At 39.3% G+C, this 26,137-nt stretch overlaps 1 protein-coding gene across 1 annotated transcript in view; it reads left to right on the top strand.

The window, feature by feature from the left end:
- The first annotated feature begins 8,404 nt into the window (after window positions 1–8,404).
- LOC141769645 (zinc-binding protein A33-like) overlaps window positions 8,405–26,137 on the top strand; it is a 32,011-nt gene continuing 14,278 nt past the window's right edge. The window contains exon 1 of the mRNA XM_074638938.1: window positions 8,405–9,927. Coding sequence (XP_074495039.1) covers window positions 8,444–9,871 — 1,428 coding nt within the window. The 5' untranslated portion in view covers window positions 8,405–8,443 and the 3' untranslated portion in view covers window positions 9,872–9,927. The remainder of the gene's footprint in view (window positions 9,928–26,137) is intronic.

The following is a 26,137-nucleotide window of genomic DNA, read 5'->3' as shown; positions in this document are numbered from 1 at the left end:
ATTTTCTGTTGGTGTTAACCAAAAGAAAAACTCCACTCAGCTGTTTAGTGACATGTAGAAGTGCATACAGGTGGTGAGGGACACTGTGTGCACCAACACTGGTGTGCTGCAGTTAGATATTCCTGTCCTCTGTTAGAAGGTGCAGGTGACTGACTATGATGAAGAAACAAATGACTATCCACAGTCTTTTCCAACAAAACTCTCCAGGACTTAAATCCACTTTCAGCAGAACATGTGTAATGTTATCTGTAAATACACTAAAATAATAATCAATATATGTAATAAGGGATATTAAAGCTGTAAGGTTTTCTCTCCACATCAACATACTGTAGAATGAGTAGAGTGGAGCAGTGGTGGAAGAAGTATTCAGAGCCTTTACTTAAGTAAAAGTACTAATACAACACTGTGAAAATACTCCACTACAAGTTAAAGTCCTGCATTCAGAACCTTAAAGGTAAAAGTATGTATCAGCAAAATGTATTTCAAGTAAAAGTACTCATTGTGCAGTAAAATGTTCCCGTCAGTGTTTTACTATTATATCTGATGTTTCTAGATTAATATTCCTGCTACATTAATGTGTATGATGCATTTTACTGCTGTAGATGTTTAAGGTTGTGTTGATTTTAACTCCTTTATATACTGTTGGGTAGTTTAATCTACAGCAATGCATCATATTCTATAAGATCGTCATATGTTTGTTTGTAGCGTCGCTGTCCTAAAAAGTCAACTTTTCATGGTGTCAGAAAAACAGCCCCGTTTTCAGCGTTGTGACGATGCATTTTCCAGCTGATCCAAGAGGCTTTTTAAATACTTCAGTCTATTTAGTTTAAAGCTGAAATAGGAGAGATTGGCGCAAATATGATTAAAAAAAGTTATTTTTAAGAAACGGTCACTATATCCTGACAGTAGTGCATGAAACAGCTACTCTGAAAAAAAATCATGAGCCTCTGTGTCCTCAGGTGCTCCTAATGGCATCTGCACGATTTCACAGACCGGAGGAAAACAAGCAGTCAGAGCTGATCTGAGGCTTGCTGTCCATCTGATGTCTATGAGAGCCGGCTGTCAATCACACACGAACTCCGACCAAACGGTCAAACTAGGCAGCGCTGATCAAATATTAATCAATATTATGTGACGTTAATGCCTATTTCTCACCTCAAATGTTTTTAGAATCATCTTGTAGCCATGTTGAAATCTCTTGAAGGAACGCCAAGTACTGGTCACATGACCGAAGCACAGCCAATAGGAACGCTCTCTCTCTGAAATGACCTGTGATTGGTCAAAGTCTTCCGTCACGAGCTAGATTTTTTAAAGCCTGAAAGCAGAGCCATGAGGAGGTGCAGTAGTCTAGTTATCTCTCAGAACACTTGAATTACAATATGCTGAAAGGTTATTATAGAATTTTTGCCCAATGACGCCAAACATATACTGCCTACTGCCACTTTAAGAAGTACTGTAGGAGAAATGTCTCAACCCATAAAGGAACATTTCATCCTTCAGTTTATCACAAACATTCAAAATCAACACATCTGGAGATACAGTACATGGTTTTCAGGAAGAAAAAATTGTAATCTGAAAAGTAACTAAAGCTGTCAGACAAATGTAGTGGAGGAAATAGTACAATATTTCCCTCTGAGATGTAGTGGACTAGAAGTATAAAGTTGCATGAAATGGAAGTACTCAAGTAACGAACAAGTACAACAAGAACAAGTTTGTTCTTAAGTACAGTAATTGAGTAAATGCACCACTGGAGTGATGAATAAATATACATGGTGCAGGATAAATGTGCAAGAATAGTAAAGCACTGATGCAACAATCACAATCTGGATGTAATAAACAAAGTATCACTGACGTGTCAGTAGAACAGGTTTATTGTTACATGTTCCTGTTGGCTGCAAAATAAAAAATGTTGTTAAACTGGTTTAGTGTCAGTCAGCCTCATCAAATGTTCAGTCCTCACTGGAGGACTCAAGAAAAAAACTCTCCTTGTTTCTAGTTCAGGGTTTTTTAGGAGCTGTAGAAGTTAAATTGTTTATTAAGTAGACAAGAAAAAAAAAAAATGTTAAGACCTACAATTTGCCTACAGACAATGAATTTGTACTGTAGTGAATGAAGAGAGAAAATGTACCTCTGAAAACATCCTGACACCATCTGCTGATGACTAATTGACATGGCAGCATTTCCTCCTAATAATTCACCCTGTGACGGAGGTGAGTGACGATGAAAGAAGATTTTAGACATTGTTGATCAGAGCTGAGACGCCATCACAGGGTGTGAGATATCTGCTGGAAAACACACGTTTGGATTATTTGAAGCAATCAAGAGACGGGACAGTAACTCGGTGAGTCTTGCTTTTGAAAAACAATTTAGATACCAAGACAAATGGCTGAGAAAACCGCTCTTTTTGAAAGTTTCCTGAACTGCCATGTGTGTTCAGAGACTTTCAGAGATCCTGTGTCTCTGAGCTGCAGCCACAACTTCTGTTCAAGCTGCCTGAAGAAATCCTGGGAAGAAGCTGGAAACAAAAACTGTCCCAAATGTAAAACAAAGTCCTCAACGGATGAACAAGCAGTGAACTTTGCTCAAGAAAAATCCTCAAAGGGTTTTCCAGGAGTGAACGTTGAACTGAAGAAACTGTCTGACGCGTTTGCTGGGAGACAGAAAGCTGGATCATCTGAGCCAAAAAAAAAGAAGAAGAAGGTGGAGGTGGTGTGTAGTAAACATCAAGAAGAGACTAAACTGTTCTGTAAGGATGAAGAGAGAGCTGTGTGTCCTGTCTGTGAGTTTTCTCTCCACCAGAGTCACAAGTTGGTTCCTATAGAACAAGCAGTCAGTGACCTGAAGGACCAGCTGAAATCTGACTTGGAGTCTCTACAGGACAAGAGGGACAAACACAAACAAGTAGAGAAAACATACCATGAAGTGATTCAACACTCTAAGAAGCAGCTGTTGTCCACAGAGAGGCAGATCAGAGCAGAGTTCAACAAGCTCCAGCAGTTCCTGAAAGAGGAAGAGGAGTCCAGACTGGCAGCTCTGAGGGAGGACGAGAAGCAGAAGGGGAAGACTATCAGCAGAGAGATGAAGATGATTCAGGAGCACATCTCCTCTCTGTCAGACAGTATCTCTGCTGTTGAAGAAGACCTGCAGAAACACAACGTGCCCTTCCTCAGCAGTTATAAAGCCACTCAGACCAGAGCCAGAGTCCAGTGCTCACTGTCAGATCCACAGCTGGTCTCAGGAGCGCTGATAGATGTGGCCAAACACCTGGGCAACCTGTCCTTCAGAGTCTGGAAGAAGATGAAGGCCAAGGTCCACTTTAGTCCTGTCATTCTGGACCCAAACACTGCATACCCCTATCTCTATCTGTCTGATGATCTGACCAGTGTGAGACGTGGAGACACAAACCAGCAGCTTCCTGACAATCCAGAGAGAAACACTTATTCTGCCACTGTTCTGGGCTCTGAGGGCTTCAGCTCAGGGAAACACAGCTGGGAGGTGGAGGTGGGAGACCATTCTGTCTGGAATGTAGGTTTGGCTAAAGAGTCAGCTGACAGGAAGGAGAAGGCAGGAGCTTCACCAGAAGATGGAATCTGGTGTTTAGTTCATCACAGTGGAAAATACACTGATGGTCTCGGTAAGACAGTCGGAATGAAGAAGAGTCTCCAGAGGATCAAAGTCCAGCTGGACTATGACAGGGGGGAGGTGATCTTCTACTACTCTGAAGACATGACTCACATCTACACTCACAGAGACACTTTCACTGAGAAACTCTTCCCATATTTCAATATTGGAAAGGCTGGTGATGCTAAAACTGCTGATATCAAAATCTGTTAAACTGAGATTTCTCTGTGATGTTCAGGGAGGGTGGTGAGGTCGAAGTGATTTATTAGGATTTTTATAACGGAGGTGTTTTTTTCTTGTCAGTTAGTTCTTTATAGGAGAGAATCGTGTAATTTCAAAGTACATGAAGAAAATATAGAGATTAAAGAAAAAATCTGATTTGATCTCTTTAAGCAAATTACATGATGGAACACATTCCTTGGTTGTAAAATATATTTCCAAAGCACAGAATGAGAAACTAAAGCATAAATGGAGGCAGAATAAGTTGTGTGAAGCATTCTCGCCAAAATGGTGTTTGTGATGTAAATATGCTGCAAGAACTGGGACGAGTAGATTTACTGTCATAATTATATTTTGACGTTTATCTACAGATTTTTTTATTTTATTTTCCAAGGACCTACAACCTTAACTTTACATTAAAAAAAAGCTATCATTTTGAATTACATAATCACAAAAAGCTTCATTTTACCTTGTTTATTTTTTACATTTCACAATTGCTTCATTGTGTTTCATAGTAACTGGTTACTTTCATAGATAAACGCTTCAGTTCCTTCACTTGTTTTATGTGCAAACAAATCAGTTTAGCAGTGATGATGCAGAATTACATTCTATTCATTTTATATCATTTTGAACAAATATTTTCAGAGTCAACATACCAAATAATACAGTTGATAGTGTTGATTTATGGGTATAATGTTCATTCTGTTTAGTTCCACAAGGTGGAGACAAAGTACGCTTTATTTTTTTACAGGCTGGCGAAGATTTTGATCATTTTATTTCCACTTTGTCACATTTTTTACATGGATATTATTGTTTCCTGCACAGTTTTGTAATTGTTCATGTAATTATCTCACAAATCAGATACACAAATAGAATTATTCAGCACTGAAGAGGCTGTCTGTTATGTTGTGTTACTGTAGCATCTTCATTTAAATTCAGATGTTGAGGATACAGATTGCTAATAAATAAAATACTTAATCGTTATTTCCATGTTTCTTTTACATTCTTCCTTCTGTGCTTTTCTAATTTATTTATTTTCTGTTGGTGTTAACCAAAAGAAAAACTCCACTCAGCTGTTTAGTGACATGTAGAAGTACATACAGGTGGTGAGGGACACTGTGTGCACCAACACTGGTGTGCTGCAGTTAGATATTCCTGTCCTCTGTTAGAAGGTGCAGGTGACTGACTATGATGAAGAAACAAATGACTATCCACAGTCTTTTCCAACAAAACTCTCCAGGATTTAAATCCACTTTCAGCAGAACATGTGTAATGTTATCTGTAAATATACACTAAAAATAATAATCAATATATGTAATAAGGAATATTAAAGCTGTAAGGTTTTCTCTCCACATCAACATACTGTAGAATGAGTAGAGTGGAGCAGTGGTGGAAGAAGTATTCAGATCCTTTACTTAAGTAAAAGTACTAATACAACACTATGAAAATACTCCACTACAAGTTAAAGTCCTGCATTCAGAACCGTACTTAGGTAAAAGTATGTATCAACAAAATGCATTTCAAGTAAAAGTACTCATTGTGCAGTAAGATGTTCCCGTCAGTGTTTTACTATTATATTTGATGTTTCTGGATTAATATTCCTGCTACATTAATGTATATGATGCATTTTACTGCTGGGGATGTTTAAGTTTGTTTTGATTTTAACTCCTTTATATACTGTTGGGTAGTTTAATCTGCAGCAATGCATCATATTCTATAAGATCGTCATATGTTTGTTTGTAGCGTCGCTGTCCTAAAAAGTCAACTTTTCATGGTGTCAGAAAAACAGCCCAGTCTTCAGCGTTGTGACGATGCATTTTCCAGCTGATCCAAGAGGCTTTTTAAATAGTCTATTTAGCTTAAGAAGTACTGTTGGAGAAATGTCTCAACCCATAAAGGAACACTTCATCCTTCAGTTTATCACAAACATTCAAAATCAACACATCTGGAGATACAGTACATGGTTTTCAGGAAGAAAAACTGTAATCTGAAAAGTAACTAAAGCTGTCAGACAAATGTAGTGGAGGAAATAGTGCAATATTTCTCTCTGAGATGTAGTGGACTAGAAGTATAAAGTTGCATGAAATGGAAATACTCAAGTAAAGAAAAAGTACAACAAGAACAAGTTTGTTCTTAAGTACAGTAATTGAGTAAATGCACCACTGGAGTGATGAATAAATATACATGGTGCAGGATACATGTGCAAGAATAGTAAAACACTGATGCAACAATCACAATCTGATGCAAAAGCGCTGAATAGTTATAACACAAATTGATCCAGTATTTAAGAGTATAGTAGCAAAGTAACACGACCACACAGACTGAGGAATGTACCATGCCTTGTGCTGCCTTGAGGTCTCCAGTGCTAGCTTTAAATAGTGCTAACTGTGAGCTGGATTCACTTTATGTTTAGCAATAACTGCAATGTTTGGGACATAACCATACAACCATTTAACCAGCCAACTTACAGTTTCATGCACGCATACATACACATGTCCACAAAGAAAAGACCCACTGACCTGTCAGTAGTCAGCTCAACACTGTGGATGCTGACCTCTGTGACCTCTGTGAGATGTCTCCTTTCCAAATGAATCACCCGGAGCTTGTCAGGCTTGTGGTAACAGCTGGTTTATTCCACATCTGCATTTATGACAAAGGACACAGAGTAGAAAGGGTCGTCTCTTTTGGACAAACAGCACATGTCTAGTAGTAAATCCTCTGTTGCTTTGACATTACAGTACGGTTCCATTTTATTAAATGTATACTCTGCACAATACATTGACACAATGGTCATATAGTGGGTTTATATTAATGTAAATAAAATAAATGAAACAAACAGAAACTGTCCCTCTCTTAAATTTCATACAGAAAATATAAACAAATATATTTATACAGCTTTGTCACATCAGACTGTTACCTTTTTTTAGTATTTAACATTTTTTAATAGCAATTATGTAACTTAATTACATTAAAAAACACAGACAGTAACGTTACACTATAGAAAATACCTAATCAGCATGTTTAAAATATTGCCACACTCTATAAAGCGACATACTATAACATACCTGCTGTGGATAAACAGAGCATGCTCTGTCTGATCATCAACCAAATATCTGCTGCCTGAAAAGTGACGGTGGACAAATGGTGAGTAGTGAGTGATTCAATGACAATAATTCATGTGGTACTTACAGTAGAAAGGTGTTGTACAGTCAGTGGTGGAAGAAGTACTCAGATCTTTTACTTGAGTAAAAGTAGCAACATCACAGTGTAGAGATACTGTTACAAATAACAGTCAAAACTTTACAAAAATAAAAGTACAAAAGTATTAACATCAAAATAGACCTAAAGGACCAAAAGTAGAAGTATTCATTCCCCTAAATGGTTCATTTTGAGCATGATGTATGTTATTGGATTATAATTATTGATGCATTATGTGTTCATCACTTTAATTTTGCAGCTGGTTAACATGAAGCTCATTTTAATTGCTTTATATACTGCTGGGTAGCTTGTGAATTTCCCCGGGGATCAAAAAAGTCTAATTTCATCATTACCTATAATAATACATCATAATTTATTTATTGATTGTATTTTATACATGGTATAAAGTAAATTTAGTGAGGTAAAAAGTACAATATTTGCCTCTGACTTGTTCTATAATATTTTAGTAAATGTACTTAGTTACTTTACTCCACTGTGTACAGTACATTAACAGTCTGTGCAGCTTTTGTCTCAGAGTCGGCAGCAGATCTGCACTTTCAATAGTTTAATGTGTGACTGACGAGCTTTACACTGACTGTTGTGCAACATGTTGGTCTAATGTCGTCATTCAGAAGTGACTTTCTCTCTGAACAGACTCATAAAACAGATCACTGTCAGAGCAGCTTTGACATTTCAGTGCATTTAATGAAACAAGTGACCAAACAGAGACGTGTTAGTGAGAGTTTGAACAACATTTCCTAATGAAAGGAGAGAAAGGTCAAATGAGGGTTGAATTAAAAACTGACCATGTACCTGTATTTTAATTGTATGCCAAACATTTAATCATACTGGATGTGATAAACAGAGTCTCACTGACGTGTTAGCAGAACATGTTTTCTCTTGTTCCTGTTGGCTGAAAAATGAAAAATGATGTTAAACTGGTTTAGTGTCAGTCAGCCTTATCAAATGTTCAGTCCTCACTGGAGGACGAAAGAAAAAAACTCTCCTTATTTTCTAGTTCAGGTTTTTTTAGGAGCTGTAGAAGTTAAATTCTTTATTTAGTAGACAAGAAAAAAAAAGAAATGTTAAGACCTATAATTTGCCTACAGACAATGAATTTGTACTGTAGTGAATGAAGAGAGAAAATGTACCTCTGAAAACATCCTGACATCATCTGCTGGTGACATAATGACATGGCAGCATTTCCTCCTAATAATTCACCCTGTGACAGAGGGAAGTGTAAATGAAAGAAGATTTTTGACATTGTTGATCAGAGCTGAGACGCCATCACAGGGTGTGAGATCTCTGCTGGAAAACACACGTTTGGATTATTTGAAGCAATCAAGAGACGGGACAGTAACTCGGTGAGTCTTGCTTTTGAAAGACAATTTAGATACCAAGACAAATGGCTGAGAAAACCGCTCTTGTTGAAAGTTATCTGAACTGCCATGTGTGTTCAGAGACTTTCAAAGATCCTGTGTCTCTGAGCTGCAACCACAGCTTCTGTTCAAGCTGCCTGAAGAAATTCTGGGAACAAGCTGAAAACAAAAACTGTCCCATTTGTAAAAACAAATCGTCAAAGGTTTTTCCAGGAGTGAACTTTGAAATGAAGGAACTGGCTGACTCCTTTGCTGAGAGACAGAAAGCTGGATCATCTGAGCCAAAAAAAAAGAAGAAGAAGGTGGAGGCGGTGTGTAGTAAACATCAAGAAGAGCCTAAACTGTTCTGTGAGGACGAGCAGAAAGCTGTGTGTCCTGTCTGTGAGATTTCTCTCCACCAGAGTCACAAGTTGGTTCCTATAGAACAAGCAGTCAGTGACCTGAAGGACCAGCTGAAATCTGACCTAGAGTCTCTACAGGACAAGAGGGACAAACACAAACAAGTAGAGAAAACATACGATGAAATGGTTAAACACTCCAAGAAGCAGCTGTTGTCCACAGAGAGGCAGATCAGAGCAGAGTTCAACAAGCTCCACCAGTTCCTGAAAGAGGAAGAGGAGTCCAGACTGGCAGCTCTGAGGGAGGAAGAGGAGCAGAAGGGGAAGACTATCAGCAGAGAGATGAAGATGATTCAGGAGCACATCTCCTCTCTGTCAGACAGTATCTCTACTGTTGAAGAAGACCTGAAGAAACACAACGTGCCCTTCCTCAGCAGTTATAAAGCCACTCAGACCAGAGCCAGAGTCCAGTGCTCACTGTCAGATCCACAGCTGGTCTCAGGAGCGCTGATAGATGTGGCCAAACACCTGGGCAACCTGTCCTTCAGAGTCTGGGAGAAGATGAAGGACAAGGTCCACTTCAGTCCTGTCATTCTGGACCCAAACACTGCACACCCCGATCTCTATCTGTCTGATGATCTGACCAGTGTGAGAAATGGAGACACAAACCAGCAGCTTCCTGACAATCCAGAGAGATTCACTGAGTATGCCACTGTTCTGGGCTCTGAGAGCTTCAGCTCAGGGAAACACAGCTGGGAGGTGGAGGTGGGAGACCATCCTGACTGGAATGTAGGTTTGGCTAAAGAGTCAGCTGAGAGGAAGGGGGAGGCAGGAGCTTCACCAGAAGATGGAATCTGGTGTTTAACTCATCAAAGTGTAAAATACATTGATGTTGTTGGTAAGACAGTCGGAGTGAAGAAAAGTCTCCAGAGGATCAGAGTCCAGCTGGACTATGACAGGGGGGAGGTGTCCTTCTACGACCCTGAAGACATGACTCACATCTACACTCACAGAGACACTTTCACTGAGAAACTCTTCCCATATTTTGACATTGGATCAGCTGGTGATGCTAAAACTGCTGATATCAAAATCTGTCAAACTGAGATTTCTCTGTGATGTTCAGGGAGGGTGGTGAGGTCGAAGTGATTTATAAGGATTTTTATAACGGAGGTGTTTTCTTGTCAGATAGTTCTTTATAGGAGAGAATCTGTCATTTGAAAGTACATGAAGAAGATGTAGAGATCCAGATGAGAGAAAACATAAGATTTGATCTCTTTCAGCAAATAACATGATGTGTTTGTGTCGTAGAACTGGGACGAGTAGATTTCATGTGATCATTTTATTTTTACTTTTATCTACAGATTTTTTTTATTTTCAAGGATTAACAAACTTCAGTTTGCATATTTTTTTCAAATAGTCTTTAATTTTAAATCATATAACCACAGAAAGCCTCACCTTACCTTGTTTTATTTTTGACATTTTAGAATTACTTTTCATCTTTTAATTATCCAGGTTGTGAAAGTAATTCAGTAAATAACTTTCTGAAAATGCATTTATATGATTACATTCAGATTTCTAAATGCTTTATAAAAATCAACATCATGTTTTACTTTGCAGAATGGACCAATGTTGATAATAATAATTCATCTGTTATTTCTTTACCATGTGTGACTGCTGACTGTCAGACATATTTTATATATTATCTCTGTGTTATCCAAACAAACTCAATTTACTTTCTTATTTGTGTTTCTTTGACTGTAGAAAATTCTGCAGAAATTGCTTGATAATATTTATATTACTCTTCAATGTTTAAACCAAATTAGAGAAGCCCAAAATTGCAATAAAATTAAAAATATTGACTTTAAGATTGTGTGGATTAGGGCTGCAACTAAAGACTGTTTCTATTATCAATGAATCTGTTGATTGAAATATCAGAAAACTGAAAAATGCCAAATAAAAACAACAAATTCTCAAATTGGAGCAAATGTTTGGAATTGTTTCTTGATAAATAATTTTCTCATTTCCAATAATACATATTAAATGTTGACTGCAAAGCCCTGACCTTGAATTGAATTGTGGATGTTGAATTTTAAAGGTTGCGAGCAGTGGTCACCTTAATATTGATCTCTAACATTAATCTTTATCTTTCAGACTGCATAGCAGCATTTATTTCATAATTCTTGAACATTTATGAAGGCGGAGCTGCTGTTTGTTCCTGTGTGTTTATATTAATTGTCCATTAGATGTGAAACAACCCATCAGCACATGAGACTGTGTTGGATGAACTGCAGGATTTCACACTGTGGATTCACTTCATGTTGGATTCAACAACTTGTATGTTTTCTACCTGGTCAGCAAATATTCTGGTCAGAAACATTAGGGACGCACCGATACCGGTACTGGATCGATATCAGGCCGATAAATCAAAAAACTGGATCAGATATCGGTGACAATGAGGCTGATCTATTCAATTAAATTTTATGTTTATATACTATATACATTATATACTGTAATTTTAATTCCTGTTTAAGTTTTGACCAATTTGTTGCTACATTAAAAATGTTTACACTTGAATTGTAATTACTATTAATTTTGAGGATTGTTTACCAAGTTACTGTATGATTTATTATTTAATAAAAAAGAACAATTAAATAAATTTATATCTATGTATTTATTGGTCACATTTTGTTTTACAAAGTTATGAAAGCAATGTTTAAGTCAAGTCTGATGTTGCCTTTCACATAAAAGAATGATCCCAGTCACTTCCACACAGTGAGGCATACAGCTTATTGATTACTCACTGGTATCAGATCGGTACTCGGTATCGGCTGATACCCAAAGCCCAAGTATCGCTCTCGGTATCGGGACTGAAAAAGTCGGATCGGTGCATCCCTAAAAAACATTAACGAGTTAATTTCTGTCCCGAGTTTCTTCTATCAATATAAAATCAAAGCTGTGCTGCAACACAGAAACTGATTCACTTTTCTATTTAAATGATCATTTTATTGATAACACCTTAACACATTTTCTTGAAGTTATAGAAACACGTGTAGCATGTAAGAGAACAGAGCAATAATCCGAAGAATCAGAGAACTAGAGGATTAATATTATTATAGAGAAGAAACCCAAAGTGACAGAAAGAGACAAAGGGAAACTAGAAAGAGCCGACTGCAGAGAAATGATTGAATAAGGTTGGAAACAGAGGGAATGGGAGAAAGAGTGAAAGACGAAGAGAAGCCAACTCAGTGTTGTCAGTGCAACTTAGTCACTGGCTGGAGAAAGAAGATGGCAGAGGTTCAGAGTGAACACAGTGGCTCCAGTTTATCTCAGCGATGCTTCATCTGACTAAACAGCTGACAGGAAGGCAGCAGAGCTCGCACTGACCTCAAGAGACCAGAGAAGGACCGGTAATGTAGTTTATATGTAGAGCTGCACAATGAATCATTTTCTGTCATGATGTCAGCTTTGATCTTTCATACAGAATCAGGGTTTATTAGCGCTATTGGTGCATTTCATTTAGTTAAGAAAGTAAAAAGCATCTGGAAACAGTTGCTGATATAAGATGAATAAAGGAGAATGATTTTGTTCCTCAAAATCTCTGAGGAAAACAATCATGTATCAACATCATGATGTCAAACTGTAATAATTTTGGTCATAACTGTGATCAATAATTATAATGGGAGCTTTTTCTTATCCTACAGTGATAAACTGCTGTTGTCTCTGACTGCATTGTCTGATAGATTTAGAGACACTAAAGTCATCTTATTGTGCAGCTACATTAGAAGCATCAATGTGGCCTCCATCTGAGTGTGTTGGTGCTTTACTTTGTGTGACTGCGCCCCCTGCTGGAGCTCATTCACTCTCTGAACTGCCTCTCATCTGTCAGTTGGACTCAAAGTGCTGTGTTATGGAGGTAGGAACCTGCCAAGATAAAAAAAACAAATAAATAAATCTCTCGATAAATACAAACATATGCCATTAAATGTACCAAAAATATTAAAAATAGATGTAGGCATTAATTGATTGATAAAATGTGACATAAGATATTTTCTTCTTCATTTATTTATCTTTGTATTAATTCCCATATATACTCTTTAATTTAATTTGTATTAACTTTTCCATTTCTTTATTTTTTTTAATTTATTTTTATTATTATTTTTTTTTAAATTAATGAATTTATCAATTATTAAATTGTATGTATTTAAGACATCAATATTTCTTTATTTATCAAGTAATTTATTTATTTATTTTTTATTTTGTCCTGTTTCGTCCTCCATACTGTCCGTCAAAGTGACATGCAGGCGAAGTGAAGCAACAGTCACTCTTGGTGCTGATGGTCAACAAGCGCTCCTCGTGTTCTCTGAGCTACGTACAAAAGGCAGCCATTCTGCACTGACAACACAGAGCCCCATAGCAAAGCATGCGAGATCATCTTCATCACATGTGAGGATTTAATGCTTTTCTCTGTTTTATATCAACTAGTGCAGTGCCCGTTGAAAACATGTCTGTTCAGAACGGGCTGAATGCTCGGCCTGTGGCGTTGCTGCTTGCAGCTTTCTCGAGAACAGCTCATACAAACAACTTCACACTCGACTTTGCGCTTCCTTGAGTTCTGAGCAGTACACTTACCATGACATAGTTGCATCACACACCCAAGTTTCCCAACTACTAACAGTCAGAAACACCAGTGATAAACACTCTGGTTCACGAAGAAAAAACAGCCAGGAGCAGACTTTACCTTTAGACAACTGCCTGGGGCCTCCAATTTCCAAGGAAATTCACTTAGTTACATTCCACCACTGGAGAAGTGAATAAATGAACATGGTGCAGGATAAATATGTGAAAATGGTAAAACACTGATGCAACAACCACAATCTGGTGCAGAAGGCAACCTTGGACAAATAAATATGACCAACAAATGCTGAATATTTATAACACAAATCGGTCCAGTATTTAAGAGTATAGTAGCAAAGTAACACGACCACACAGACTGAGGAATGTACCATGCCTTGTGCTGCCTTAAGGTCTCCAGTGCTAGCTTTAAATAGTGCTAACTGTGAGCTGGATTCACTTTATGTTTAGCAATAACTGCAATGTTTGGGACATAACCATACAACCATTTAACCAGCCAACTTACAGTTTCATGCACGCATACATACACATGTCCACAAAGAAAAGACCCACCGACCTGTCAGTAGTCAGCTCAACACTGTGGATGCTGACCTCTGTGACCTCTGTGAGATGCCTCCTTTCCAAATGTATCACCCGGAGCTTGTCAGGCTTGTGGTAACAGCTGGTTTATTCCACATCTGCATTTATGACAAAGGACACAGAGTAGAAAGGGTCATCTCTTTTGGACAAACAGCACATGTCTAGTAGTAAATCCTCTGTTGCTTTGACATTACAGTATGGTTAAATTTTTTTAAATTTATACTCTGCACAATACATTGACACAATGATCGTATAGTGGGTTTATATTAACGTAAATAAAATAAATGACACAAACAGAAACTGTCCATCTTTTAAATTTAATACATAAAATATAAGCAAATATATATATACAGCTTTCTCATACGGGACTGTTACCTTTTTTTAATATTTAACATTTTTTAATAGCAATTATGTAACTTAATTACATTAAAAAACACAGACAGTAACGTTACACCATAGAAAATACCTAATCAGCATGTTTAAAATATTGCCACACTCTATAAAGCGACATACTATAACATACCTGCTGTGGATAAACAGAGCATGCTCTGTCTGATCATCAACCAAATATCTGCTGCCTGAAAAGTGACGGTGGACAAATGGTGAGTAGTGAGTGATTCAATGACAATAATTCATGTGGTACTTACAGTAGAAAGGTGTTGTACAGTCAGTGGTGGAAGAAGTACTCAGATCTTTTACTTGAGTAAAAGTAGCAACACCACAGTGTAGAGATAGTGTTACAAATAAAAGTCAAAACTTTACAAAAGTAAAAGTACAAAAGTATTAACATCAAAATAGACCTAAAGTACCAAAAGTAGAAGTATTCATTCCCCTAAATGGTTCATTTTGAGCATGATGTATGTTATTGGATTATAATTATTGATGCATTAATGTGTTCATCACTTTAATGTTGCAGCTGGTTAACATGAAGCTCATTTTAATTGCTTTATATACTGCTGGGTAGCTTGTGAATTTCCCCGGGGATCAAAAAAGTCTAATTTCATCATTACCTATAATAATACATCATAATCTATTTGTTGATTGTATTTTATACATGGTATGAAGTCAATTTAGTGTGGTAAAAAGTACAATATTTGCCTCTGACTTGTTCTATAATATTTTAGTAAATGTACTTAGTTACTTTACTCCACTGTGTACAGTACATTAACAGTCTGTGCGGCTTTTGTCTCAGAGTCGGCAGCAGATCTGCACTTTCAATAGTTTAATGTGTGACTGATGAGCTTTACACTGACTGTTGTGCAACATGTTGGTCTAATGTCGTCATTCAGAAGTGACTTTCTCTCTGAACAGACTCATAGAACAGATCACTGTCAGAGCAGCTTTGACATTTCAGTGCATTTAATGAAACAAGTGACCAAACAGAGACGTGTTAGTGAGAGTTTGAACAACATTTCCTAATGAAAGGAAAGAAAGGTCAAATGAGGGTTGAATTAAAAACTGACCATGTACCTGTATTTTAATTAAATGGCAAACATTTAATCATACTGGATGTGATAAACAGAGTCTCACTGACGTGTTAGCAGAACATGTTTTCTCTTACATGTTGCTGTTGGCTGAAAAATGAAGAATGTTGTTAAACTGGTTTAGTGTCAGTCAGCCTCATCAAATGTTCAGTCCTCACTAGAGGACTCAAGAAAAACCTCTCCTTGTTTCTAGTTTATGGTGTTTTTATGAGCTGTAGAAGTCAAATTCTTTAAATAGACAAGAAATAAAGAAAATGTTTAGACATGTTCCTGTTTGCCTACAGACAATGAATTTGTACTGTAGTGAATGAAGAGAGAAAAATGTACCTCTGAAAACATCCTGACACCATCTGCTGGTGACATAATGACATGGCAGCATTTCCTCCTAATAATTCACCCTGTGACAGAGGTGAGTGAAGAAGAAAGTAGATTTTGACATTGTTGATCAGAGCCGAGACGCCATTGTGACAGGCAAGAATAATGCAAGAATAATTAATTTTTCAGGCATAATTCATTTATTTAGAGAAAAGCTAATTTCTTTGTTGTCTCAGTTATTACTGTATCATTTTCAGGACATGTCATTTAATTTTTGGATGTAAATATGCATCAACACTGGTCACTGTACAGACTACGCAGCACATATGCAGTGAACCAGAAAGAGGAATAATGCAGATAGGTGATGCAGATCCTTGTGTGTGTGGGTTGATTGTGCGTTGATCTGTTGGTAATGCCTCGGGGTTCCAGTAGGGGGATCGCGCTCCTCTTCCTCACTCAATACAGAGACGAGTGAAGGGAAGAGCTGTGTGTGATTTATTCATCCTTCTCTCTCACTATTTCCCCTGTTTAAGGTAAATAACGTCCACAAAGCACTATAACGTTGTAAACACATGTTGTTAAGAATTCGTTATACGTCGTTGTTGTTCATTATAGAGGAAAAGTGCACATTTTGTACTCTGTATTATGTTTAAAAGTTTCTAGCTAACGCTGTTGCTATGTAAGCTAGCTGCCGGATGCATCGTGGTCCCGTCGTAGAGTCCGTCTGTTTACTTTGTCGGCGGCATTTAAGCTAGGTTGTTACGTTCATATATGTGTATGCAGTTGTTGATTTTATAACATTTAAAGGTGAATTCATGTGTCTAAAAAAGTTAAAAAGCTAAAAGGTTAAAATACATTTCATAAGAGAGACTTCATGCTGTATTTGAATTAAGAACATTTAGAAACAGTTAGAAAGATCATTTAAATGGTTTAGAGAAAGTTAAAAATGTAATTAAGCCATGATCACTGTGGTCCAGAAACTGAGTTCAGATGTTTAAATGTATGAGTTTTGTTTACATTGCATTACATTTCAAATGTGACTCAATACAGAGACGAGTGAAGGGAAGAGCTGCGTGTGTGATTCATTCATCCGTCTCTCTCACTATTTCCCCTGTTTAAGGGGCACAACATTTGGAGGCACCGCTGGGATGTTTAGCTTGAGGATCATCACTGAGCTACAAGTGGAATCCTCTGGTTGATCATCTCCTCAAACAACCCAGGCATCGGAGAAAGGAGTTGGCAAGGCGGTCGAGGTGATCTTCAGACAAACATCGGCGACTTGTATCCTGAAGTGAGCAAAGTGACCACTAGGGAGCAGCAAAGAACCAATTGAGTCAGATAAACCCTCGTTTCACTACTTCTGCCCGCTCCTTTGATAAAATGGAGTCTGAATTCGAGAAGCTAGAGCTGGAGATTAAAGGAGCATTATATAAACTGACTGTTGAACAACTGATTAAAGTGTGCAATGGACTTCAGATTTCTGGACCAGGAAAGGAACATGTGACTGGTAAAACACGCAGTCAATTAATTTCACACGTCATGAGGTACCTTGAACGGGTGCAATTGGATGATCGAGAGGATGAAGGTTTGTCAGAACTTCTTAACATTCAAGACATAATAGACAAAACCCAAATGGCAACAAACCTAACTGAGAGTGAGATTTTGCAACAAACTGACAGACAGGAAAACCTCCAGAAAGAGGTAGAGGAGCTAAGACTGTCATTACAAGAAAAAGAGAATGAAATGCATGACCTCATGAACATAAGCATGAACCCCCCTGCCAGTTCCAGCACTCCAGCAAAGAACATGGTGCTAGCATCCCCTAACAGCTCTATGTGGCGCAAAGATTTCAAGATGGCAGGCCAAATAGGAGAGCCAGGACAAAAAGATAAGCTAACCTTTTCCAGTCTGGCCAGACAAATTGAAAATGGGCTCAATAAGGGCTACCCAGAGTCAGAGATCATTGATGCTGTAATCCGCGCCATCACACCAGACCTTCAGTTACGAAGTTACCTTGAGGGGAAGGAAAAACTTACGCTGCCCGCTCTCCGCCGAATTCTCAGGTCTCATTACCAGGAGAGAGGTGCCACTGAGTTATATAAACACCTCACTTCTGAGGTCCAGAGCAGTAAAGAGACACCTCAACATTTCCTGATAAGGGCAATGGACATGAGACAGAAAATTCTGTTTGCTTCTCAGGAAGATGAGTCAAACTTAAAATATGACCCAGCACTAGTCCAGAGTCTATTCATGCATACTGTCCTGACTGGCCTACAGAATGACAATATAAAAAGTGACCTGCAGCCTTACCTCCTGCAGACAAACACCTCAGATGAGCTGCTGCTGGAGAAACTGAACATTGCATGCACCAATGAAAAGGAGAGACAGGACAAAAAGAAACATGCTGCCCCATCACGAGCAACAAATGTGAATACAGTCCAGGCCAGTGAAGTTCCAGTGGAAAAGAAAAGCAACACCCAGCAAAACACAGCCACTTCACTTCCTCCTGATCTGCTGACCGAAATCAAAGAAATTCGCTCTGACGTGGTGCTGTTGAAAGATCTGAGAGCTGAAATCTCCCAAATCAGGGAAACCATCCAAAGGTCCACACCTGCGCCCCCACAGTATCCCCCACCAAGCGGAGAACCAGCTAATATGTCTGCCACATATCCAGTGTTTTCACCCCCACAACCCTCACCTTATAAAGCTGAGTCAAATGCCATGCCAGTGTACCACCACCAGCAGCCACCAGCAGCAGCGCAGGAGTACCGACCAGCATTCAGACCTGCACAGATGAGGGAAACAGCTCAGTTCCAACAAAGGTTTGCACCACAGCGAAATTACCAAGCACCACGCCCCCGTCCTAGATGCTATGCTTGTATTCAAGCAGGCGAAGATTACTGTCAGCATTGCTTTAGATGTGGAAGCAGTGAACATTTCAGGGCAGGTTGCAAGGCACAGAGGGTAGTGGAACCCACTAGAAGGAGCCCTTTAAACTAAGGGAGGTTGCTTCCACGGGACATGGAGCAACCGGCAACATGGATAAGTCCCAACGTTGTGCAAGTTGCAAAGAAGAAAAAGACAGTGAGGAGCTAAAATGTTGCTCAATTTGTAAAACCACACTGTACTGCTCAAAAGACTGTCAGGAAACCCACTGGCCTGCACACAAAAGACATTGTAAGCCATATACATGTTCAAGTATTAAGAAACAGGCAACACGGTCATCTGAGAAACCCAAGGGCAAGGAAAATAGTGCTCCAGAGAAAATACCTACTGTAAGGGAGTTAGTAGGGAAGAAGTGCCTCATCAGGTGTTTCCTGCACAAACTGAAAACTCAGGCACTTTGGGATACAGGTTCACAAGTTTGTGCTATAGATGAGGTATTTAAAGGGAAACACTTACCTGATGTGCCGCTAAGGGATGTAGCTGAACTTGTTGACCCTCTTGACCCTTTACAACTTGAAGCAGCCAACGGGACAGACATGCCATGCAGTGGTTGGCTCGAAGTGTCCTTTAAACTTGCTGCTAATGATGATGAGTTGCTAATACCCATGCTAGTGCTAAAAGGCAGCCAACAACAATGTCCTATTATTGGCTTTAATGTCATTGAACGTCTTGTGCTGGACAGCCTGCAAAACCAGACAAAACATGGAGTCAAAGAGAAGCTTGTGAAGGCAGTAAAAATGGCTTTTCCTCATCTTAAGAAAAACAAAGCAAAGACCTTTATTAATGCTGTGAGTGTAGGACAGATGTGTAACCATAATGTAAGAACAGCAAATGAGAGGGTGAGTGTGCCTAAACGTAGCTCCGTTCAAATTGAGTGTCGAGTACAGGCCCCAGCTTTCAAAGAGGATAAGACTCTGATTTTCGAGCCTCATGAAAACCCACAGTGGCCTGAAGGATTAGAGTTTTGTGATACTCTTGTGTCAGTGAAGGCAGGCATGGCCCCAAAAATCATTGTTAGTGTGCAAAACCCTACGAGTCATGACATTACGCTGTCAGGAAGGACTGTTATTGGGACTGTACAATCAGTCAGCTCAGTATATCCTGCAAATATATTTAAAACAGACCACCTACCTACTGCGTCCATTCACCATGTCAAAGCCCAGAGCTCCAGTGAAAGTGCTCCTGTCCACGAACAGTGGGATCCTCCTGTTGATTTGGCTCACCTTGATGAACACCAGAGACCAATAGTCAGCCAGATGTTAAGAGAAGAGTCAGTCATTCTCCAGGTCTGATGACGAGATAGGCTGTGTGAAAAACCTGCAAATGAACATTTCACTAAAAGATGTTGAGCCAGTGTCAAGAAAATATCTCTCTGTTCCAAAACCCTTATACAAAGAGATGAAAGACTACTTACAGGACTTGATAGCACAAGGGTGGGTTGAAAAGTCTACATCTTCCTACTCCTCTCCAGTCGTCTGTGTGAGAAAAAAGGATGGCACTCTCCGCTTATGTATCGACTACAGGGAGCTTAACAGGAAAACTCACCCAGATCGCCACCCCATCCCCAGAGTACAGGACATTATGGACAACCTGGGAGGGAACACCCTCTTCTCACTGCTGGACCAGGGCAAGGCATACCACCAGGGGTTCATGACCGAGGACAGTAAGCATCTCACAGCTTTTGTGACCCCCTGGGGCCTGTATGAGTGGGTCCGAATTCCGTTTGGGCTTATGAATGCACCTGCAGCATTCCAGCGCTGCATGGAAGAGTGCTTGGACGGCTTAAGGGATGAAATATGTGTGCCATATCTTGATGATGTTCTTGTGTTTAGCAGAACATTTGAGGATCATGTCAGTGATGTCAGAAGGGTGCTGCAACGACTGAGAGGGCATGGGATAAAACTAAAGCCCAGAAAGTGTGACCTGTTTAAAGCAGAAGTACGGTACCTTGGAAGAATTGTGTCTGCTGAGGGGAACCGGGTGGACCCTGCCGATACTGCTGCTGTCAGGGCCCTGAAAAACAAACATCCAGGTACTGTTGGTGAGATAAGAGCAATCTTGGGACTATTAAGTTATTACCGGCAGTATATCAAAGATTTTTCACGTATTGCCAGCCCCTTGTATGACCTGTTTAAAGCACCTGTAGAAACCGAAACACTGAACAACAAAAAGAGGAAGTGGCAAACAAAACGAAACAGCAGAGGAGTTCCATCCAACACACCCATTAAGTGGACTGACATGCACCAGTCAATCTTGGAACAGTTGATAGACTGTCTCACTCAGCCTCCTGTTCTAGGCTTCCCAGAGTTTTCACAGCCATTCATCATACATACTGATGCTTCCAACCAGGGACTAGGTGCTGTATTGTACCAAAGGCAGAATGAAAAGCTTCGTGTGATTGCTTATGGCTCCCGAACTTTAACTACAGCGGAGAAAAACTACCATCTACATTCAGGAAAGTTGGAGTTCCTAGCCCTCAAGTGGGCGGTCACAGAACAATTTCGTGATTACCTGTACTATGCACCATTCTTCACCGTCTACAGTGACAACAACCCACTTACCTATGTACTGTCCACTGCCAAACTGAATGCAACAGGGTGTCGATGGGTAGCAGAACTGGCAGATTTCCACTTCACAATCAAATACCGTCCGGGTAAGGAAAACATTGACGCAGACAGTCTGTCCAGAATGCCTTTAGATATGGAAATATTCATGAAAGAGTGTTCAGAGGAAATATCACAGGATGTGATTGGAGCAGCTACACAGGCAGTGGAAAGTCAGGATGAATCCAGTGCATTATGGTCCATGGGTGTCTCAGTACAATGTGCAGCAATAGCTACAGACACGCCCCTCATTCCACTAACAGCAGGACAAATCAAACATGACCAAAGGAATGACCCCACTGTCGGACCAGTGATTCAGTTCAAACTTGCAGAAAAACGACCATCAGGTCCAGAACTCAAACAACTCAGTTCACAGATCTTATGTCTCCTTAGAGAGTGGGATAAGTTGGAGATTTCTGAGGGTGGAGTGTTGTTCAGGAAAACTGCAAGCAGAAAACAGCTGGTGCTTCCAGAAGCACACAAAACTACAGTGTTAAAAGAACTTCACGATGAAATGGGTCATCAGGGTGTAGAAAGGACTACATCCCTGGTACGGGACCGGTTTTACTGGCCGTATATGCAACGGGAGATCGAGGATTATGTCATGAGAAGATGTGTGTGCCTCAAGCACAAGAAGCCAAGCCATGGGACAAGAGCACCACTGACGAACATTGTAACCACTCAACCGTTTGAACTTGTTTCAGTTGATTTCTTGCACCTTGACAAGTGTAAGGGCGGTTATGAGTATATTCTTGTAATCATTGACCATTTTACACGTTTTGCCCAGGCTTACGCCACAACTTCCAAATCAGGCAAAACAGCTGCAGACAAGATCTTTAACGACTATGCACTGAAATTTGGCTTCCCAACAAGAATACACCATGATCAGGGTGGCGAATTTGAAAACCAACTGTTCGCTCAACTGAAAAAGTACTGTGGAGTTGCTGGGTCGAGAACCACTCCCTACCACCCCCAAGGGAACGGACAGGTAGAGCGGTTTAACCGAACACTGCTCCAGATGTTAAAGACCCTCACAGAGAGACAAAAGACTAACTGGAAAGACTCACTAAACAAACTGATTTACGCGTACAATTGTACTCGCAGTGAAGTGACTGGTTTTTCACCTTTTAACTTGTTGTATGGGCGCTCTCCACGGTTGCCAGTTGATATGTTGTTCAACTTGACCTCAGAACAAGGAGACAGTAATCATCATAACTACATGGAAAAGTGGAAGCAGGGCATGGAAGAAGCGTGCGAGATCACAAGACAAAATGCTCACAAAGCTGCCATGAGAAGCAAGAGACACTATGACAGTAAGGTGAAAAGCTCAGTGCTACAGCCTGGTGATCGTGTTTTAATCAGGAACATGACACCTCGTGGTGGTCCAGGAAAACTGAGAAACCACTGGGAGGATACCATCCACACAGTTGTGCGTCAAGTGAGTGAAGATATCCCTGTTTATGAACTCAGACCTGAGAAAGGAAAAGGTAGATCAAGGATTTTACATCGTAATCTTCTCCTCCCATGTGACCACTTGCCGCTGGAAACCCCAGTACAGCCACGCACAAAGAAGAAAAGTGTGGAGAGAAATGAGGAAGCGGAGCAGTCAGAGGAAGAGGAAGATGATGAGTATCATCTTGTGACACTTGAGCAGCAATCCAAGACATGCACACCTGAGACAGTGAATCCTGTGTGCACTAGTACACCTGTGGAGATTGAATGCAGACACCCTGAGGAAAACATAGCACCTGAACCAGAGAAAGAACAAGAAACACCAAACCAAATGGAGCACTTATTGGCGAGAGAGAATAGTTATGTGGAGGACCTACCTGTGGAGGATGCTCTTCCATTACCTGTTCCAAGTGATCTCAGCAGTGAGGAGCGTCAGCGGCCTAGACGACAACACAGACGGCCCAAGTTCTTCACATATGATAAGCTTGGCTCACCTGCATGCTACAACCTGAGGACAACACCTTGGCATACAAACTTTAAAGTGCCATGGACACTCACTGTGCCGCCATACCACTTCCAGCAGTGCTATTGACATGGAAGGTAGAAACATTGCACACCACTGGACTGAGTAAATGCACATACATTACACTCAAAGAAAGAAAAAAAGGGACTGTTCAACACATAATTCACATTCAAATGGACTGTTGAACATGAGGAACTTTTGACAGTGGATACACTCAATATACACATTTACATGACACTGTTGCAGTCTATCATATCACACTCATGGACCTGTATTAAAGGAGAGTGTAGTTGACTTGGACATGCTGCACAAATAGAACTGTTAACAAGGCGGCAATGGACTGTGTCGAAACAATGCGTAATGAAGGAGGTCAAACAAATGACCAAAAGAGAAAAAAATGGACACTGAACGACACTGGGTATTTACCCATGTCTGAAGGAATGTATGAAAAGAGTTCCAGTCTATAAAACTGCAAAACTGCACTATACAAGATAAAATGTAGCAGGATTGTTAGTCTGAAGTGGTAATAGGGAGATATTTTGATGGTATGCTCTTTAACCCCTGTATTTGCACTGAAGGTCAAAGGTTAGCATGTTGAGGACAACATCTGTTTTGAGGGGGAGTATGTGACAGGCAAGAATAATGCAAGAATAATGAATTTTTCAGGCATAATTCATTTATTTAGAAAAGCTAATTTCTTTGTTGTCTCAGTTATTACTGTATCATTTTCAGGACATGTCATTTAATTTTTGGATGTAAATATGCATCAACACTGGTCACTGTACAGACTACGCAGCACATATGCAGTGAACCAGAAAGAGGAATAATGCAGATAGGTGATGCAGATCCTTGTGTGTGTGGGTTGATTGTGCGTTGATCTGTTGGTAATGCCTCGGGGTTCCAGTAGGGGGATCGCGCTCCTCTTCCTCACTCAATACAGAGACGAGTGAAGGGAAGAGCTGCGTGTGATTTATTCATCCTTCTCTCTCACTATTTCCCCTGTTTAAGGTAAATAACGTCCACAAAGCACTATAACGTTGTAAACACATGTTGTTAAGAATTCGTTATACGTCGTTGTTGTTCATTATAGAGGAAAAGTGCACATTTTGTACTCTGTATTATGTTTAAAAGTTTCTAGCTAACGCTGTTGCTATGTAAGCTAGCTGCCGGATGCATCGTGGTCCCGTCGTAGAGTCCGTCTGTTTACTTTGTCGGCGGCATTTAAGCTAGGTTGTTACGTTCATATATGTGTATGCAGTTGTTGATTTTATAACATTTAAAGGTGAATTCATGTGTCTAAAAAAGTTAAAAAGCTAAAAGGTTAAAATACATTTCATAAGAGAGACTTCATGCTGTATTTGAATTAAGAACATTTAGAAACAGTTAGAAAGATCATTTAAATGGTTTAGAGAAAGTTAAAAATGTAATTAAGCCATGATCACTGTGGTCCAGAAACTGAGTTCAGATGTTTAAATGTATGAGTTTTGTTTACATTGCATTACATTTCAAATGTGACTCAATACAGAGACGAGTGAAGGGAAGAGCTGCGTGTGTGATTCATTCATCCGTCTCTCTCACTATTTCCCCTGTTTAAGGGGCACAACACATGCACGCATACATACACATGTCCACAGAGAAAAGACCCACTGACCTGTCAGTAGTCAGCTCAACACTGTGGATGCTGACCTCTGTGACCTCTGTGAGATGTCTCCTTTCCAAATGTATCACCCGGAGCTTGTCAGGCTTGTGGTAACAGCTGTTTTTTTCCACATCTGCATTTATGACAAAGGACACAGAGTAGAAAGGGTCATCTCTTTTGGACAAAGAGCGCATGTCTAGTGGTAAATCCTCTGTTGCTTTGACATTACAGTATGGTTAAATTTTTTTAAATTTTTCTCTGCACAATACATTGACACAATGATCGTATAGTGGGTTTATATTAATGTAAATAAAATAAATGAAACAAACAGAAACTGTCCCTCTCTTAAATTTCATACAGAACATATAAACAAATATATTTATACAGTTTTCTCATACGGGACTGTTACCTTTTTTTTATATTTAACATTTTTTAATAGCAATTATGTAACTTAATTACATTACAAAACACAGACAGTAACATTACACCATAGAAAATACCTAATCAGCATGTTTAAAATATGTCCACACTCTATAAAGCGACATACTATAACATACCTGCTGTGGATAAACAGAGCATGCTCTGTCTGATCATCAACCAAATATCTGCTGCCTGAAAAGTGACGGTGGACAAATGGTGAGTAGTGAGTGATTCAATGACAATAATTCATGTGGTACTTACAGTAGAAAGGTGTTGTACAGTCAGTGGTGGAAAAAGTACTCAGATCTTTTACTTGAGTAAAAGTAGCAACACCACAGTGTAGAGATAGTGTTACAAATAAAAGTCAAAACTTTACATAAATAAAAGTACAAAAGTATTAACATCAAAATAGACCTAAAGTACCAAAAGTAGAAGTATTCATTTCCCTAAATGGTTCATTTTGAGCATGATGTATGTTATTGGATTATAATTATTGATGCATTATGTGTTCATCACTTTAATGTTGCAGCTGGTTAACATGAAGCTCATTTTAATTGCTTTATATACTGCTGGGTAGCTTGTGAATTTCCCTGGGTATCAAAAAAGTCTAATTTCATCGTTACCTATAATAATACATCATCATTTATTTGTTAATTGTATTTTATACATGGTATACGGTCATTTAGTGAGGTAAAAAGTACAATATTTGCCTCTGACTTGTTCTATAATATTTTAGTAAATGTACTTAGTTACTTTACTCCACTGTGTACAGTACATTAACAGTCTGTG

Source organism: Sebastes fasciatus, chromosome 6 (assembly GCF_043250625.1).
Source record: "Sebastes fasciatus isolate fSebFas1 chromosome 6, fSebFas1.pri, whole genome shotgun sequence".
NCBI lineage: Eukaryota > Metazoa > Chordata > Actinopteri > Perciformes > Sebastidae > Sebastes > Sebastes fasciatus.
This window is presented reverse-complemented; position numbering and strand designations above follow the sequence as displayed.